Genomic DNA, 15,465 nt, shown 5'->3' on the forward strand with positions numbered 1-15,465 from the left:
ATGGTCTGCGAGTGGGTGCCCCTGGTTTGTCTGCTGAACAGGGCCCTCGATGCTTTGCTGGAACAGGGAGCGGCAGCCTTGGACCAGCAGGAGCGGCAAGCAGCTGCACAGTCCACCTCTGAGGGGGAGGAGGAGGAGGACTTGGTGGAGGTCCCTGACCTTGCTGCTGATGAGGGGGAGCAGCACAGTGCAGCTGAGTTGGTGCGGGGGTGGAGAGAGGATGAGGCTGACGAGGCAGAGGAGGAGGATGAGGACAGCAGCACTGCCGTCGATGTGCCAGCCACCATGCGGGTCAGGCGCTGGCTGTGACCGGAGGAGGATGCTGCTGCATGCACCTCCTCTCTAGTCACTGCTGCCAGAGCCTCTACAGTCCTGTAGATCCTCCAGATCTCCAGGCACTTGACCCAGACCCGCATGGTGGCTGACTACATGGGGTTCTACAGCGGGCTTGACAGCGATGCCCCTGTTGATCCCATGGAGTATTGGGTCAAGTGCCTGGAGATCTGGAGCGAGCTGGCGCAGTACGCCCTGGAAGTGCTGTCCTGCCCCCCTTCCAGCGTGCTGTCCGAGCGCTGCTTCAGTGCAGCTGATGGCGTGGTCACCGAGAAACGCTCACGTCTGTCTCACAAGTCTGTGGACAGGCTGACGTTTCTCAAGATGAACCAGGCGTGGGTGGAAGGCGAGTTCCTGGCCCCTGTTGTCGGCGAGAGGGGGACATGAACTGGCTAAGAACCATCGTTAATGTGCCTTACCACCCTTTACCACCTCCTGGCTCCTGCTCACTAAGCCAGCCTGGTTCACTTTGACTATTACGTCGCCTGCAGCCACACATTTTACACCTACAGTGGGCTGCTGTGTGCTGCTGCTGCTGTCTGTCTGTGTTTCCCACTGCCAGGGTACACAGATTTACCTTCTGCTGCCACTCTGCCACCAGCTATTACGTCAAACAATAGCTATATATCTGTGTAATTTCTTTTACAAACAAAACCAAAAAACCATTAAAAAAAAAAAGGTTTAATTTTTCTGAGGTGCCCGGGTTGAAAACTGTGTTGTCCCAGTTGTGTATTGGACACAATGTGGGCTGCACGACCGCTGTCTGGGACCTCCTGTTGTGTTTATTTACAGCCCTGGTATCACCGCTAGGTACCAGGGCTATTATGTCACGCTGCCTACCTGCTGCCACACTCACACTACTCCTCCATTACTCCTGCTGCTGCTGTCTGTCTGTGTTTCCCACTGCTAGGGTACACAGAATTACCTTCTGCTGCCACACTGCCACCAGCTATTACGTCAAACAATAGCTGCTCACATAATTACTCCTCCATTCCTCCTCCTGCTGCTGCTGCTGTCTGTCTGTGTTTCCCACCGCCAGGGTACACAGATTTACCTTCTGCTGCCACTCTGCCACCAGCTATTACGTCAAAAAATAGCTATATATCTGTGTAATTGGTTGTAAAACCAAAACTACAAAACCATTACAAAAAAAGGTTTAATTTTTCTGAGGTGCCCGGGTTAAAAACTGTGTTGTCCCAGTTGTGTATTGGACACAATGTGGGCTGCACGACCGCTGTCTGGGACCTCCTGTTGTGTTTATTTACAGCCCTGGTATCACTGCTAGGTACCAGGGCTATTATGTCACGCTGCCTACCTGCTGCCACACTCACACTACTCCTCCATTACTCCTGCTGCTGCTGTCTGTCTGTGTTTCCCACTGCTAGGGTACACAGAATTACCTTCTGCTGCCACACTGCCACCAGCTATTACGTCAAACAATAGCTGCTCACATAATTACTCCTCCATTCCTCCTCCTGCTGCTGCTGCTGTCTGTCTGTGTTTCCCACCGCCAGGGTACACAGATTTACCTTCTGCTGCCACTCTGCCACCAGCTATTACGTCAAACAATAGCTATATATCTGTGTAATTTCTTTTACAAACAAAACCAAAAAACCATTAAAAAAAAAAAGGTTTAATTTTTCTGAGGTGCCCGGGTTGAAAACTGTGTTGTCCCAGTTGTGTATTGGACACAATGTGGGCTGCACGACCGCTGTCTGGGACCTCCTGTTGTGTTTATTTACAGCCCTGGTATCACCGCTAGGTACCAGGGCTATTATGTCACGCTGCCTACCTGCTGCCACACTCACACTACTCCTCCATTACTCCTGCTGCTGCTGTCTGTCTGTGTTTCCCACTGCTAGGGTACACAGAATTACCTTCTGCTGCCACACTGCCACCAGCTATTACGTCAAACAATAGCTGCTCACAATACTCCTCCATTCCTCCTGCTGCTGCTGCTGTCTGTCTGTGTTTCCCACCGCCAGGGTACACAGATTTACCTTCTGCTGCCACTCTGCCACCAGCTATTACGTCAAACAATAGCTATATATCTGTGTAATTTCTTTTACAAACAAAACCAAAAAACCATTAAAAAAAAAAAGGTTTAATTTTTCTGAGGTGCCCGGGTTGAAAACTGTGTTGTCCCAGTTGTGTATTGGACACAATGTGGGCTGCACGACCGCTGTCTGGGACCTCCTGTTGTGTTTATTTACGGCCTGGTATCACCGCTAGGTACCAGGGCTATTATGTCAAGGTGTCTACCTGCTGCCACACTCACACTACTCCTCCATTACTCCTGCTGCTGCTGTCTGTCTGTGTTTCCCACTGCCAGGGTACACAGAATTACCTTCTGCTGCCACACTGCCACCAGCTATTACGTCAAACAATAGCTGCTCACATAATTACTCCTCCATTCCTCCTCCTGCTGCTGTCTGTCTGTGTTTCCCACCGCCAGGGTACACAGATTTACCTTCTGCTGCCACTCTGCCACCAGCTATTACGTCAAAAAATAGCTATATATCTGTGTAATTGGTTGTAAAACCAAAACTACAAAACCATTACAAAAAAAGGTTTAATTTTTCTGAGGTGCCCGGGTTGAAAACTGTGTTGTCCCAGTTGTGTATTGGACACAATGTGGGCTGCACGACCGCTGTCTGGGACCTCCTGTTGTGTTTATTTACAGCCCTGGTATCACCGCTAGGTACCAGGGCTATTATGTCACGCTGCCTGACTCATTGACTGCATGCTGCCACACACTCATCCTCCTCCTCCTGCTGCTGAATTTACCTCCTGCTGTCTGTGTGTTTCCACTGCCAGGGAGCACATACAATGGCGCTTCCAACATGCGTGCGCCACCAGCTATTTGTTGTTACGCTCAAAAATAGCTGCATTTCTTTAAAAAAAAAAAATGAAAAGAGAAATAAGTGCAGAAGAAGAAGACGATATAGGAGAAGATAAGGAAGAAGAAGATGAAGAAGAAGAAGATGAAGAAGAAGAAGAAGAAGAAGAAGATGAAGAAGAAGAAGAAGAAGAAGAAGATGAAGAAGATGAAGAAGATGAAGATGAAGAAGATGAAGAAGAAGATGAAGAAGATGAAGAAGATGAAGAAGAAGAAGATGAAGAAGATGAAGATGAAGAAGATGAAGAAGAAGATGAAGAAGATGAAGATGAAGAAGATGAAGAAGATGAAGAAGAAGATGAAGAAGATGAAGAAGATGAAGAAGATGAAGAAGAAGAAGATGAAGAAGAAGAAGAAGAAGAAGAAGACAATATAGAAGAAGAAGAAGAAGATATAGAAGAAGAAGAAGAAGATATAGAAGATAAAGAAGAAGAAGAAGAAGAAGTATATACAGTACTGAACAAAATTCTGGACACAACTTCTCTTTTCACCTTTTTTTTTTTAAAGGAACATCCCCACATAATCACTTGCTGTTGTTACTTGGAAAAAAATATGTTTCTTGCATCATTCACCCTCAAAACAAGTGTTGGGAAGCTATTTAAGGCCAATTCGAATAGTCAGCTCGAATAATGAGCTCGAATACCGACTCGAATAGTGAGCTCGAAGTCCGAGGTCGAATCGAATAGTAAAATTTATTCGACTCGAAAATTCGACTGACCTCGAATAATTTACTATTCGAATTCGACCAAACTCGAATTTTAAAAAGGGGTATTTGAGCACCACTAAGTGTAACTATAAAGACTATAATTATGTGGTCTTTATAGTTACACTATAGACTTTAAACATTTGGGAAACAGTTCTTCTTGCATTGCATATTACGTTAGACTGTTATTTAGCTGTAAGTAATACCATTTTTTATATTTTAACTTAAAGTGACACTGAAGTGATAAAAAAAAAACTTATGATGTAATGATTTGTATGTGTAGTACTGATAATTAATAGAACATTAGTAGCAAAGAAAATAGTATAATATTTAAATTTTTATATATAAAGCTTTGCATAATTCTTTAATATTTGCATTTAGACACACTCTGTATCTTAAACTATAACACAAGCAGAGCTAACGACCCTTTCAACTTCCCAGGAGTAAAAATGTTATCTAAATCTGTCCCTGACTGTTTCTTTGATGCATAAATGCTCCATAAAGCAATGGCCAAGTTGGTTGTGGAGCTCAGATAAGCTCTTTTGCACAGATAACAACTGAACTTTCTTAAAGGGGTTCTGTGAGGGGAGGGGAGGAGGTTCGGTTGAAAATAATAATGGACACTTATCTGGGGCGTCTACTGCCCCCCTGCAGCTGTCATGTCCCGCGCCGTCCTCCTACGATCCTTGGATCTCCGATGCTGGTCCTGGTCTGATATTCATCTATTCGCAAGCCCAGTACAAAGTTTTGTTACACTGCGCGTGCGCAGAAAGCTCCTGATGACATGCGCGGGAGCGAGCGCGGCCACTGCCGTGCAGCCGCGGTTGGATTAGATGTGGAATTAGACCGGGACCGGCGGCGAGGACCAACGAAGGACGACGTAGGACATGACAGCTGCAGAGGGCCAGTAGAAGCACCAGGTAAGTGTCCGTTTTTATTTTCAACTCCCCCCCCACCCAGAACCCTTTTAACTACATGATTCCCCCTCCCTGCGGCATCCCTCCCACCCCTCCGATCGCCGCCAGCAATCATACCCAACAGGAAATCCCACTCTGAACGGGATTTCCTGTTAGGGCTTCCCTCGTCGCCATGGCGTCCCGATCCACCCCTTAGCGCAGCCTGGTGGTGATTGGCCAGGCTGCGCAATGGGTCTGGGGGGGGGGCCCTCTTTCGCGGCGAGTAGCAGCGGATCGGCGGAGAGCGGCTGCGATCGAGTGAAACACGCAGCTAGCAAAGTGCTAGCTGCGTGTTTTTTTTTTTAAATATTCAAAAAACACCCACCAGGGGCTGAGAAATTCACCACGCCGGTAGTGGATGAGCTGAGCTCGTCCATACCGCCAAGGTGGTAAAGCCATCATCAGACAATTTTTACTTTTTGAGAAATATACTAAGCACACCATGGTTCCTGTATTCACTAATATCACATGAGAAGAGATATCCAGCTAAGGTGTGTTGTAGCTGTACAGGAACAGGACCCCTTAAGCCAAAGCTCCCAGATTTCGCTCTTTTGGAGGAACAGTCCCTCTTTGGAACCAGAGCCCTTGCGATTCATTCTTCCTGTAATGATCCTCTTTTAGGTGTGATGTACACACAGGGCCGAGCCTAGACACAGGTGAGAGAGATTTCAGCCTTGGGTGCAGTGGTAAGAAGTTATGGAGGCACCAGGGCCGGATTTCTAGAAAGGCTACAAAGGGCTGGGCCTTTGGCAGCTGCAGCCCAAGGGGATACTTGTAAATGAAAGAGGGGTTGCTAAATGTGAAAGAGGAAGCTGAAAATAGGGAGCAACAGATGAAAAAGGGAAACTAAAGCCCTAGGGAGCTGTACATGAACAAGAGGGACTCCAGTACATGGATGATACACATGGAAGAAGGGGCTGCACATGGAATGGGAGGGGCGCTGCTCCAGATAAAAGGGAAGCAAAAACATACTTAGCCTAGGGGCACAAAATGTATAAATCTGGCCTTGGGATGCACATAAATCAAATGCAACCATGATTGAGATCAAATGCAAAGAAGAGAATGGCTCCAGAGGCGTATCTAATGGGGTGCACACATGGCAAGTGCCATAGGCGCCCCTGTCTCTTACCTCTCAGTGGGTGCAATTTTGCGGTGCCCTCTCACTGTTCACCAAAGGCGCGCTGTCCCAGGTCCCGCCTCCCCATTAGATCGGCTGCCTGCGCCATTGCCGGTGCTCTGTCCCTGATACATTACCTCTCTAAAGGCTGGCAACGTGGAGGTGCTCTTTGTCTTATGATAGATGCGCATCCAGGTCCCCTCTCTCCAGCTTCGTTCGTGGGCGCTGCTCGCCGCTTCCTAGAAGAAGTCTCTTGAAGTTAATTGGCTAGCCGTCCCCTCCTGTGATAGGCTGCACAGTGCGGGCGTCTTGTGCGGCTGTCGGCTGATGGGGAAGGAGCACATCAACAGTACCACGCAAGACGATGGGCTACACAAACTGGACAGAGGCAAGAAGTTGTTTTTTAACACACAGAACAGGTGTTTTTGGCGGTGGCTGCTGGAATTAGAATAGCAAATAGAAGTGGCAGCGCCAGCTTGTAAAAGAATGTACTAGTTTTTCCTTAACGTGATGTGACTGCATTGTGAATTTTCTGCTTCTGCTATTAGCCCGTTTTATTGATGTTATTAAAAAAGCCTTTTTAGCCTAAAAGTGATGTGATGCACATCTTGAAAACTATTATGTGACACTTGTTTTGGTAGCTGCTGAATTGCATTCACAGTAACGTGGTGAAACAGGTGTAGTTGGGCTGTGACATATCGTTGTATGGTGTGTGTTGTATGGTGTGTGTGTGTGTGTTGTATGGTGTGTGTTCTATGTGTGTGTGTGGTGTGTTGTGTTTGTGTTTTCTGGAGTAAAGATATTGCCACCTGTGCTAAAGTTCTGAAAGTAAGGGTGAGGAAAGAATATTAAATTCGGAGTTTAAAACAAATGTGGTATGTAGTGGTGGAGAGGAGACAGCACATTAGAGTTTAACTGCTGCCTCAGGTGTTACGTGGAGCTACACACTGCCACACTGTTATGTGGGGCAACATGCTGCCTCAGAGTTCGATTTGGGGCTATGCGCTGCCTGAGGGTGTTATTTGGGGGTACATGCAGGCAAAATTGTTAGATTTAAAAAGCTATATATTAGGGGGCGGGGCGCAATTTCATTCCTTGCCATATGTGCTCTTTTCCCTAGATACGCCACTGAATGGCTCCATCCCTGCTGGCCCAACTGAGCTCTCATCCCCATCAGTATACTGATCAAAACAAGCAGCTGGGGCTGACAGGTGACATATGGGCCAGGGTGCTTCCTATTCACAATCAGAAGGCTTGGAGAGTGAGTAAACATGTCATCCCATGTAAAGGTGGCCACACACAATACAATAAAATGATCCGATTTTACAGTAATTCGATAAAAAAGTTTGGATTTCCCAAAAAATTGAAAGCTCATTTGAGCACAAAATTCGATCGGATTTGCCGTTTTTATTCGATACAAGTTGATCGGGAGTGCTGGATTTTTCTGATCAATTTTTATGAAAATTGAATGGTGTGTGGTAGATTGTCAGTTTATTAATATTTACACCCAAGCAATTTTCTCAGAGTTTCCAATCATTTTTATCATAATTGAGGAAAAATTGAACACAGGTGTGTGGTACATTGGTCAGATTTTTGAATGTTACAATCAGTCAGAGAAATGTATTGCAATTCTTGAATTGAACAGATATTTAAAAATTGTATGGTGTGTGGCAACCTTTAGGGTGACCACCAGGAGCACCACATTCAGAAATCCTAACTAAGCCAGCAAGTCAGTCTGATTTGAAAGGAAAGGGGTGCGTCGAGGAGCAACTCTCAGTATCAGCTTGGGTAAGTGACTGAGGAGGGGGAACCAAAGCCTTGCTTGCAATCAAGGTCTGATGAATGGAGGGGTAGAGGGCACCCTTCAGCATCTCCACCTTACATTGGGGACCTTATCCCAAACCTGTCTGCAGTGAAGTGTTTCTCCTACCAGAGTTCCCAAACATATAAGAGGACAATGGATGATACATTTTAATCTTAGTAGAACTGATCGTTCATAATAATATTTAATGGTGGCTTTCATATCCAAAGAAAACTATTACTGTAAGCTTCACTTATTCTGCATGATTTTTAATAATAATTGAGCAAGAGCCACTGCACCTGCAAGTGCTGATGCGGCAGATTGCGCATGGAAAAGCCCTGCATCATTTCCTTCTGCTCTACAGTTCCTCTTTATGGGCTTTAAAAGAAGATGGTTCCAAGTGGGTATCACATTGCTCAGCTGCTCTGCATACAGGAGAAGAAACCAACCCTAAACAGAAGACCGAAGACATCCCAGCACCATGTGCTCAGCCAAGATCATGCTGTGTATGGCTCTCCTTGCTGCAGCTGCAATCACCACCGTATCTGCTGGTGAGTGGGGAACTGGGGATACACTAGGGGTTTTCCAGCCAGTGAAAGGGATGCATAATGAAATAGCTGTGAATAATTTCAGAGCTAAGGAAAAAATAGATGTTGACTTGTAGTCTGCTCTACCACAAGAAATGTGATCATATCTGTGGGCAATTGCTTCTTGTTTCTTTGTAATATTTCTCAAAACTCAGGCCAACTTATTCAAGCAGACATGGCAATATACCCACAGGGAACGCCACAATAGCAGTGTTATAACTGTTAATGAAATTTAGAATATTGCAGTTGCAAGGTGCAAGGCAAACTGCAGCCAAGCGGTGCAGCTGCCCAGAGCAAGCACCATGGTTGCATCTATTAAATGAAAGAAGGACTGTTGTTGGTTGCCTTGGGTAACTGCATCATTGGCTCACGTTTTGTTAGCACCAGTCTTGATAAATCAGTACGGCAAAGGTTTTATAGATACTTGCAGATATTCTGTGTCATATTCTACAAATTTCAAGTAAGATAAATGGGTATATAATGAATTTAGTAAATAAATATAACTGGCTACTGATAGGGATTTGGCAAATTCCAAATCCAATTAAATTCCAAAATTGAATACGGTCATTTCAAGCGTATTCCACATTTTGCAGATTCACAGTTTATTGCGTGTATGTTCTTGCTCTAACTATAATATTACTTATGGCCATTACTTATGGTTAGTGTGAGTTTGCAAAAATAATATGTTCATAGCAGGCTACAATTTTGCTTTGAATGTTCTGCTTTTTCACATAGAATTTTCCTGTTTAGGTCTGGTGAGCAATGCTCAGTAGGCATTTTTCTTTAATAATGTGAAAAAACACTTGCATCAAATTTACTCAGAATTACATGAGTTCTGAGTTTCAACTCAAAGTTCGGATGTGGAAGCTGGAATTCAGAATTCCAATAAATCTGTGCGCTCATCCCTAGCTACAACAGGAAGATGGTCAGTAAGATGCTGATTATTCCAGCTTGCATGCTTAGCTAATGTAAATCGCATGCAGCTCAAAATTGGGCCAATCAAAATCGGTAGGACTGGCATCTGATTGGCCCAGCACCAAGCTGCACAATTTACATAAAATTTTCTTACAAGCCAGAGCTGCATTATTCATAAGGCAACTCAGACAGGTGGATGGTCATCAAGGTGCTAATGATTTCTGCTTGCATCAGAGACAGATTAAGGTAAAATGGAGCCCTAAGCAAGCAACAACTTTGATGGCTACCTGGCTTTTCTGGTAAGATTTATTGGGGGCTGGCATAAACTGGGCCCCTAGACTCTCTTCAGGCCCTAGGCACCTGCCTAGGGCCTGAAGAGAGTCTAGGGGCCCAGTTTATGCCAGCCCCCAATAAATCTTACCAAAAAAGCCAGGTGGCCATCAAGGGTGGGCCCAAAGTTGTTGCTTGCTTAGGGCTCCATTTCGGAAGCGGGAAAAAAGGGCACAGGCAGCTAGTGGACAAAAAGGGCGCCGCCATTCACTCTCATAATAAATAACGTTTAATGGGCGCCGAGCAGGAAAAAAGGGCGCTGGACATAAATAACGTTTACAAACGGCGCCCGGAGATTTTTTAATGATTTATAAGTGTGCTTGTGGTGATTTACGTTTATAAAATGCACCCGTGCCGAATTAACGTTTATAAAAATACTAAACCTATTTATCTAATTTAACTAATTAAAACATTATTTAAAGTTTTATCCCTTACTGTTTGTAAAACATTATTATTCACAAAATAAAGCGATCAGTACGTAACATAAATTGCAATATATTTTTTGCAGCCACAATTAGTAAAACATTATTATCCACATAATAAAGGGAGGTCTTAGGTTTAGGCACCACCAGGGGGGTCTTAGGTTTAGGCACCACCAGGGGGGTCTTAGGTTTAGGCACCACCACGGGGGTCTTAGGTTTAGGCACCACCAGGGGGGTCTTAGGTTTAGGCACCACCAGGGGGGTCTTAGGTTTAGGCACCACCAGGGGGGTCTTAGGTTTAGGCACCAACAGGGGGGTCTTAGGTTTAGGCACCACCAGGGGGGTCTAGGGGTTAGGGATATGTACAGGGATAGTTCTGTGTGAGAGTAAGCTTAGGTATAGTTTTAGTAAAATTTTAGTAATACTTACTAATGTTTTTCAACACTTATTACGAACGTAGTAATATTTATATCATTGTTATAAAGAATATTTTCAGATTTTATTATAAGAACAAACCATAAATGAAGGTTATTTACAATAATATACAATTATAACAATTAAACATATATTATTGTTTTTTTAATAAACGTAATTATAAATTTAACTTTTGAAACAGGGAAGATTAACGTTTTCACAATTGCCGATTTCATAAACATTATTTAATGATTTATAATTTTGTAAACCATTATTTGTAAACGAAATATAGCACACTATTTTTATAAACGCTATTAATGATTAATTATTAATTAGCGTTTACACCCCGCGCCCTTTTTGTCCGGGCGCCCCTTCTTGTACGTACGCCTCCATTTCACCTTAATCTGTCTCTGATGCAAGCAGAAATCAATCATTAGCATCTTGATGCCCATCTCTGCTTGCCAGTTCTGTTTTGATAAAAGTAAAAGGCAGGTTTATGAATTAAAAATTCCAGAGTTTACAAAAATCAAAATGTCAAGTTTGGGTGAAGATGATTATGTTGAATTGTATAAAACATATTTAGAAAAAAATCATTGCATATGTGAGATGGATTAAGTATTACATGGAAGCTTTCATATTGATCTATACATATGTATGGTGATTCCTATGTGTATGTCACATTTTTTCAGACACTGGCAAGTTCAGCACGTGCTGCACCAGAGTCTCATCCGGCAGACGCAATGATCACATTGAGGACTTCATCATCATGAAAGCAGATCCACCTTGTGTTGAAGCTGTGATGTGAGTATTGTGATAAATCTAAGATGAAGGGTGTGTTGTTTATGAGTTGGTGCTCTTCATGTACATACCCAGGGGTGTACCGATAGGGGAGCAGGCCTTAAGATCTCAGAGGCCTAGAGCTGTGGGGGGCCCCCAACTGCTAACATTCCCTTCCTCTGATATAGGAGCCCATCCTCCAGATCAGGTGTTTTGTGGCTGTACATGTTATGGGTGTGACGATCATGCTGGCTCTGCTTGTTTTATGACCCTTGTGAGGTGGGCCCCCAGGCCGTGAAGAGCATCAAAGGGAGGCAAGAGAAGGGGTATGAACATGGGGCGGTCCCATCAACGTTTTCTCTGGGGACCCCATCAATTATAGTTACGCCACTATACATACCCCACTTGTATAAGTAGTAATGCCATTCTAGTCACTGTCATGCCTTTTAAGTGAGAAGGGTAAGGTAGGATGAGAGAGAGGTGGTAATAGGAAACAATCAGATCTGCTTTATGCATGGAAGATATGTGTTCAGAGTATTGATATTTAAGAGCCACGATATAGGAATAATGAAAACAGAAAATTCAGAGGAATTGCAGATAATAGCTGGACAGGTGCTAGTCGCCATTTGCCCAAACATTTACCTAAAAATGTATAAATATTTAGTTGTTTTTAACCTGTCACCTATCTTTGTAAATAAAGGAAGTTTTGTGATGAATCACATTTTTTAACAAAAACAAATGACCTACCTCATGAATTTCGTATTTGTAATATGGGCTTGAGGAGAGCTTCCTACACGTGCTCCCCCCCCCCCCCCCCCCCCCCAATTTTTAAATTTTTGAACAGTACTAATGTATCCTTAAAGGATTGACTGACTGGATGCTTTTGCAGTGCAGGGGTCCTCTATCAATTCCCTCCTACTCTTCAAGAAGTCTGCCTTGCCCATTTTAAAAAATAATTCACAATATAATTGGTTGGACGAAGTTTTGTTTAAATGAGTCCTAATTTTCAGCAATATGTATTTTTCCAGGTTTATCACAAAGGATGGAAAGATTCTCTGCTCCAATCCCAATTTGCCCTGGGTTATTAGAAAGGTGAAGGAACTCAGGTAAGTTGAACTGTTATTTAAACTATCTGTGGCTTGTTAGCATTTTGTTTTGAGACTTTGAGAGAGCCAAATAGCCTCATACAAATGGCTTCTCATATTACTGTAACTTACATTGTATAAGTAACATCCATCATATCAGTTCTCCCAATCACTGGATTTGAATATACCGTACCTATGAAAAAGAATAAAACAATGGAACAATAGGCATCATGCTAACATGATTTGCCTAGCTAAAATCCATCAAACAAATTAAATAATGATAAGGACCAGAGACCGCTGGTACCAGAAACCGGTGCATGCTGACAAATCCCCGCTACCGCTGTTCACACCACTCTGCCTTCTCTATGACGGGAGAGCTCTGTGAGCCAGTCAGGTACTGATTTCATTGGCTCCTGACCCTGTCATTAGTGTAAGCCAATGACATTTGCTCACATTGATGACAGGGTCAGGATCCAATGAAATTGGCTCCTGACCGGCTCATGGAGCTCTGCTGTCATACCAACATCACGGAAAGTGAGCTGCAGTGGGGAGAGCACAACACAACCGGTGGCAGTGAGTGAAATCTATGCCTTGGCAGGCAAACAGCCTCCAAACGACATGGATTTCAATCACTGTTGTTCAAAAGCGGTTAAAGAGAGACTGAAGCCTATTGAAATACTTATTTTTACCTGCTATTTAGGTTAAGCAATGTTAGCAGTGCTGAAACGTTGCATTCCCACGGCAGAAAGAGGGCTTTATACCTCCCAAATCCCTGGAGCAAAAATCGAGGAGCGCTTCCTTTAAGAGGCAGAGCTTTGCGCTGTAGTTCTGCCTCTACTGGAGTCAATCTCCGCCGATCGCCGCCTCTCCTCTTCTTTCACTGAGAGGGGCGGGGAGAGGTGGAGATCCGCGGAGATTGACTTTAGTAGAGGCAGAGCTACAGCACAAAGCTCTGCCTCTCCGGGCAGCAAAATCCACGATCTGGATCTAGAGAACAGCTTAGGCTAAGTCTCAGTGGGAGGGCGGGGCTACATACCAATATATAGCAATATATAGTTATACGAATTGTTTCTGATGCTGATCCTCATGATCCAGGATATTTAAAGCTGAAGTAAGAGGGATATGGAGGCTGCCATGTTTATTTTCTTTTAAGCAATACAAGTTGCCTGGCTTCTCTGCTGATGCTCTGCCTCCTAATACTTTTAGCCATAGACCCTGAACAAATATGCAGATCAGACGTTTCTGACTGAAGTCTGACTGGATTAGCTGCATGCTTGTTTTAGGTGTGTGATTCAGACACTACTGCAGCCAAAGTGATCAGCAGGACCTCCAGGTAACTGGGATTGTTTCAAAGTGAATGAATACCGCAGCCACCATATGCTTCTCACTTTAGGTGTTCTTTAACTTAAAAGTGGGTATCCTGAATAATTCACTGCATTCTACTGTATGTTGTTACATAACAGTTCCTCTTTAAAGTGTATCAGAGATGGTACACTATCACTATTATTTATACTTACCCGGGGCTCCCTCCAGCCCCCTGAGCAGCACTGAGTCCCTCGCCATCCTCTTCAGCCCCTCCGTTCTGGCAGTACGACTCCCGGTAATCCGGTCAGTCCCCGCCAGCCGAGGGCCTTTGTGCATGTGCAGCTCGGCCGCGTGCCCCATCCACACTCCCATCCCCTGGAGCGTTCTGCGCCTATGCAGTACTCTCCAGTAGACGAGAGCGCGATGAGGGGTGTGTGCATGGCCCAGCTGCGCATGTGCAGAAGCCCGCACCTGCGTGGATTGCAGGGAGTCGTAGCAGCTGAATGGAGGGCCCTAAGAGGACGGCGCAGGACTCAGTGCTGCTCATGGGGCTGGGGGAAGCCCCAGGTAAGTATAAATTAGCGATAGTGTACCATCTCAGGTTCACTTTCAGTACAGGAAACAGTAGCATCAGGGCTCCTACCATACAAGTTTACAATCAGCAGAGGGGTATAAAATGTCCAATTGTCAAAAGATGAGTTGCTGCAGGATACTTGGGGAGTCATGTGCAGAGCAATAAAAACAACATCAACAATGTTTCTGCTGAAAGTGCCACCCTCTAAAATTAAATGAACAGCATCTCTGAGGAAGCATTATTTGCGTTATTAACTGTGTGTATTTGTTTTTGCAGTTTAAAGAAAGTCGCACTACTAAAAAAAGCTTCCGGTGATGAAGATAACGTGATGTAATAATCGGCATCCATGTATTGCACTGGCCACGCCGCAACACCATTGATCTATGTAATATCACAATGGCAAAGGATGTGTCTGCAAGACGGCAGCAAAACTACAGTTACAGTTCATAGTTTAGGGTTATTTAAGTGAGTTGCAATTTGTAATGCAAATTATTTATTTTTGTAAATGTTTTTGAAGGGGACTAAGTATGGTAAAAAAAATAATTTATTTATTATAGCTTAGCAGTGGTAGATAGGGTTGTGAGTTATAAATGTGTATTTATATTAAATAACAATGCAATCTATGTATATATATATATATATATATATATATATATATATATATATATATATATATTTATATATATATATATATATATATATATATATATATACATATACGGTATATATATATATTTATACTGAATAGATGAATAGATACAGAATACATAACAGAATACATAACAATGGCTTCTTTGTGACCCAGAAATGTTCCAAAAGACCCCTTCACCAGTTCATTCACTCCAAAAGGTTCAGTCCACTCAGGCTCAAATCCTGGTTAAGGAAACCAATGAGCTGAAGATTGAATACCGTATATACTCGCATATAAGCTGACCCGTGTATAAGCCAAGGTGCCCACTTTTCCCTCAGACACCAGGAAAAATTGATTGATAAGCTCCCGCCCCAGTGTAGCCCCCTCCACAGTAGCCAGATGTGCCCCCCGTTCAAGTCCGCCCCCCTCCCTATAGCCAGATGTGCTCAAAGGATGATACAGCTGTGTCTCAAGATGCCACTAGATGGCATCATAGATATGAGACACAGCGCATGCTACACAGGATTATTGCTCCCCTGACACATTACTGGCACGCTCTGCTCTACAAGCCAGAGGCCACTAGTAGTCTGGAGCAGCGCACTCTGAACACTATGTT

General features: G+C 44.0%; 1 protein-coding gene across 1 annotated transcript; it reads left to right on the forward strand.

Annotated features, from left to right (window-relative positions):
• The first annotated feature begins 8,222 nt into the window (after window positions 1–8,222).
• LOC137570451 (C-C motif chemokine 24-like) lies at window positions 8,223–14,791 on the forward strand. Its single transcript, XM_068279119.1, has 4 exons — window positions 8,223–8,360; window positions 11,167–11,278; window positions 12,283–12,360; window positions 14,495–14,791. The coding sequence occupies exons 1-4, from the start codon at window positions 8,291–8,293 to the stop codon at window positions 14,550–14,552; spliced, it is 318 nt and encodes a 105-aa protein (XP_068135220.1). The 5' UTR covers window positions 8,223–8,290; the 3' UTR covers window positions 14,553–14,791.
• The last annotated feature ends 674 nt before the right edge of the window (window positions 14,792–15,465 follow it).

The sequence above is a fragment of the Hyperolius riggenbachi genome, chromosome 4, assembly GCF_040937935.1.
Source record: "Hyperolius riggenbachi isolate aHypRig1 chromosome 4, aHypRig1.pri, whole genome shotgun sequence".
Taxonomy (NCBI): domain Eukaryota; kingdom Metazoa; phylum Chordata; class Amphibia; order Anura; family Hyperoliidae; genus Hyperolius; species Hyperolius riggenbachi.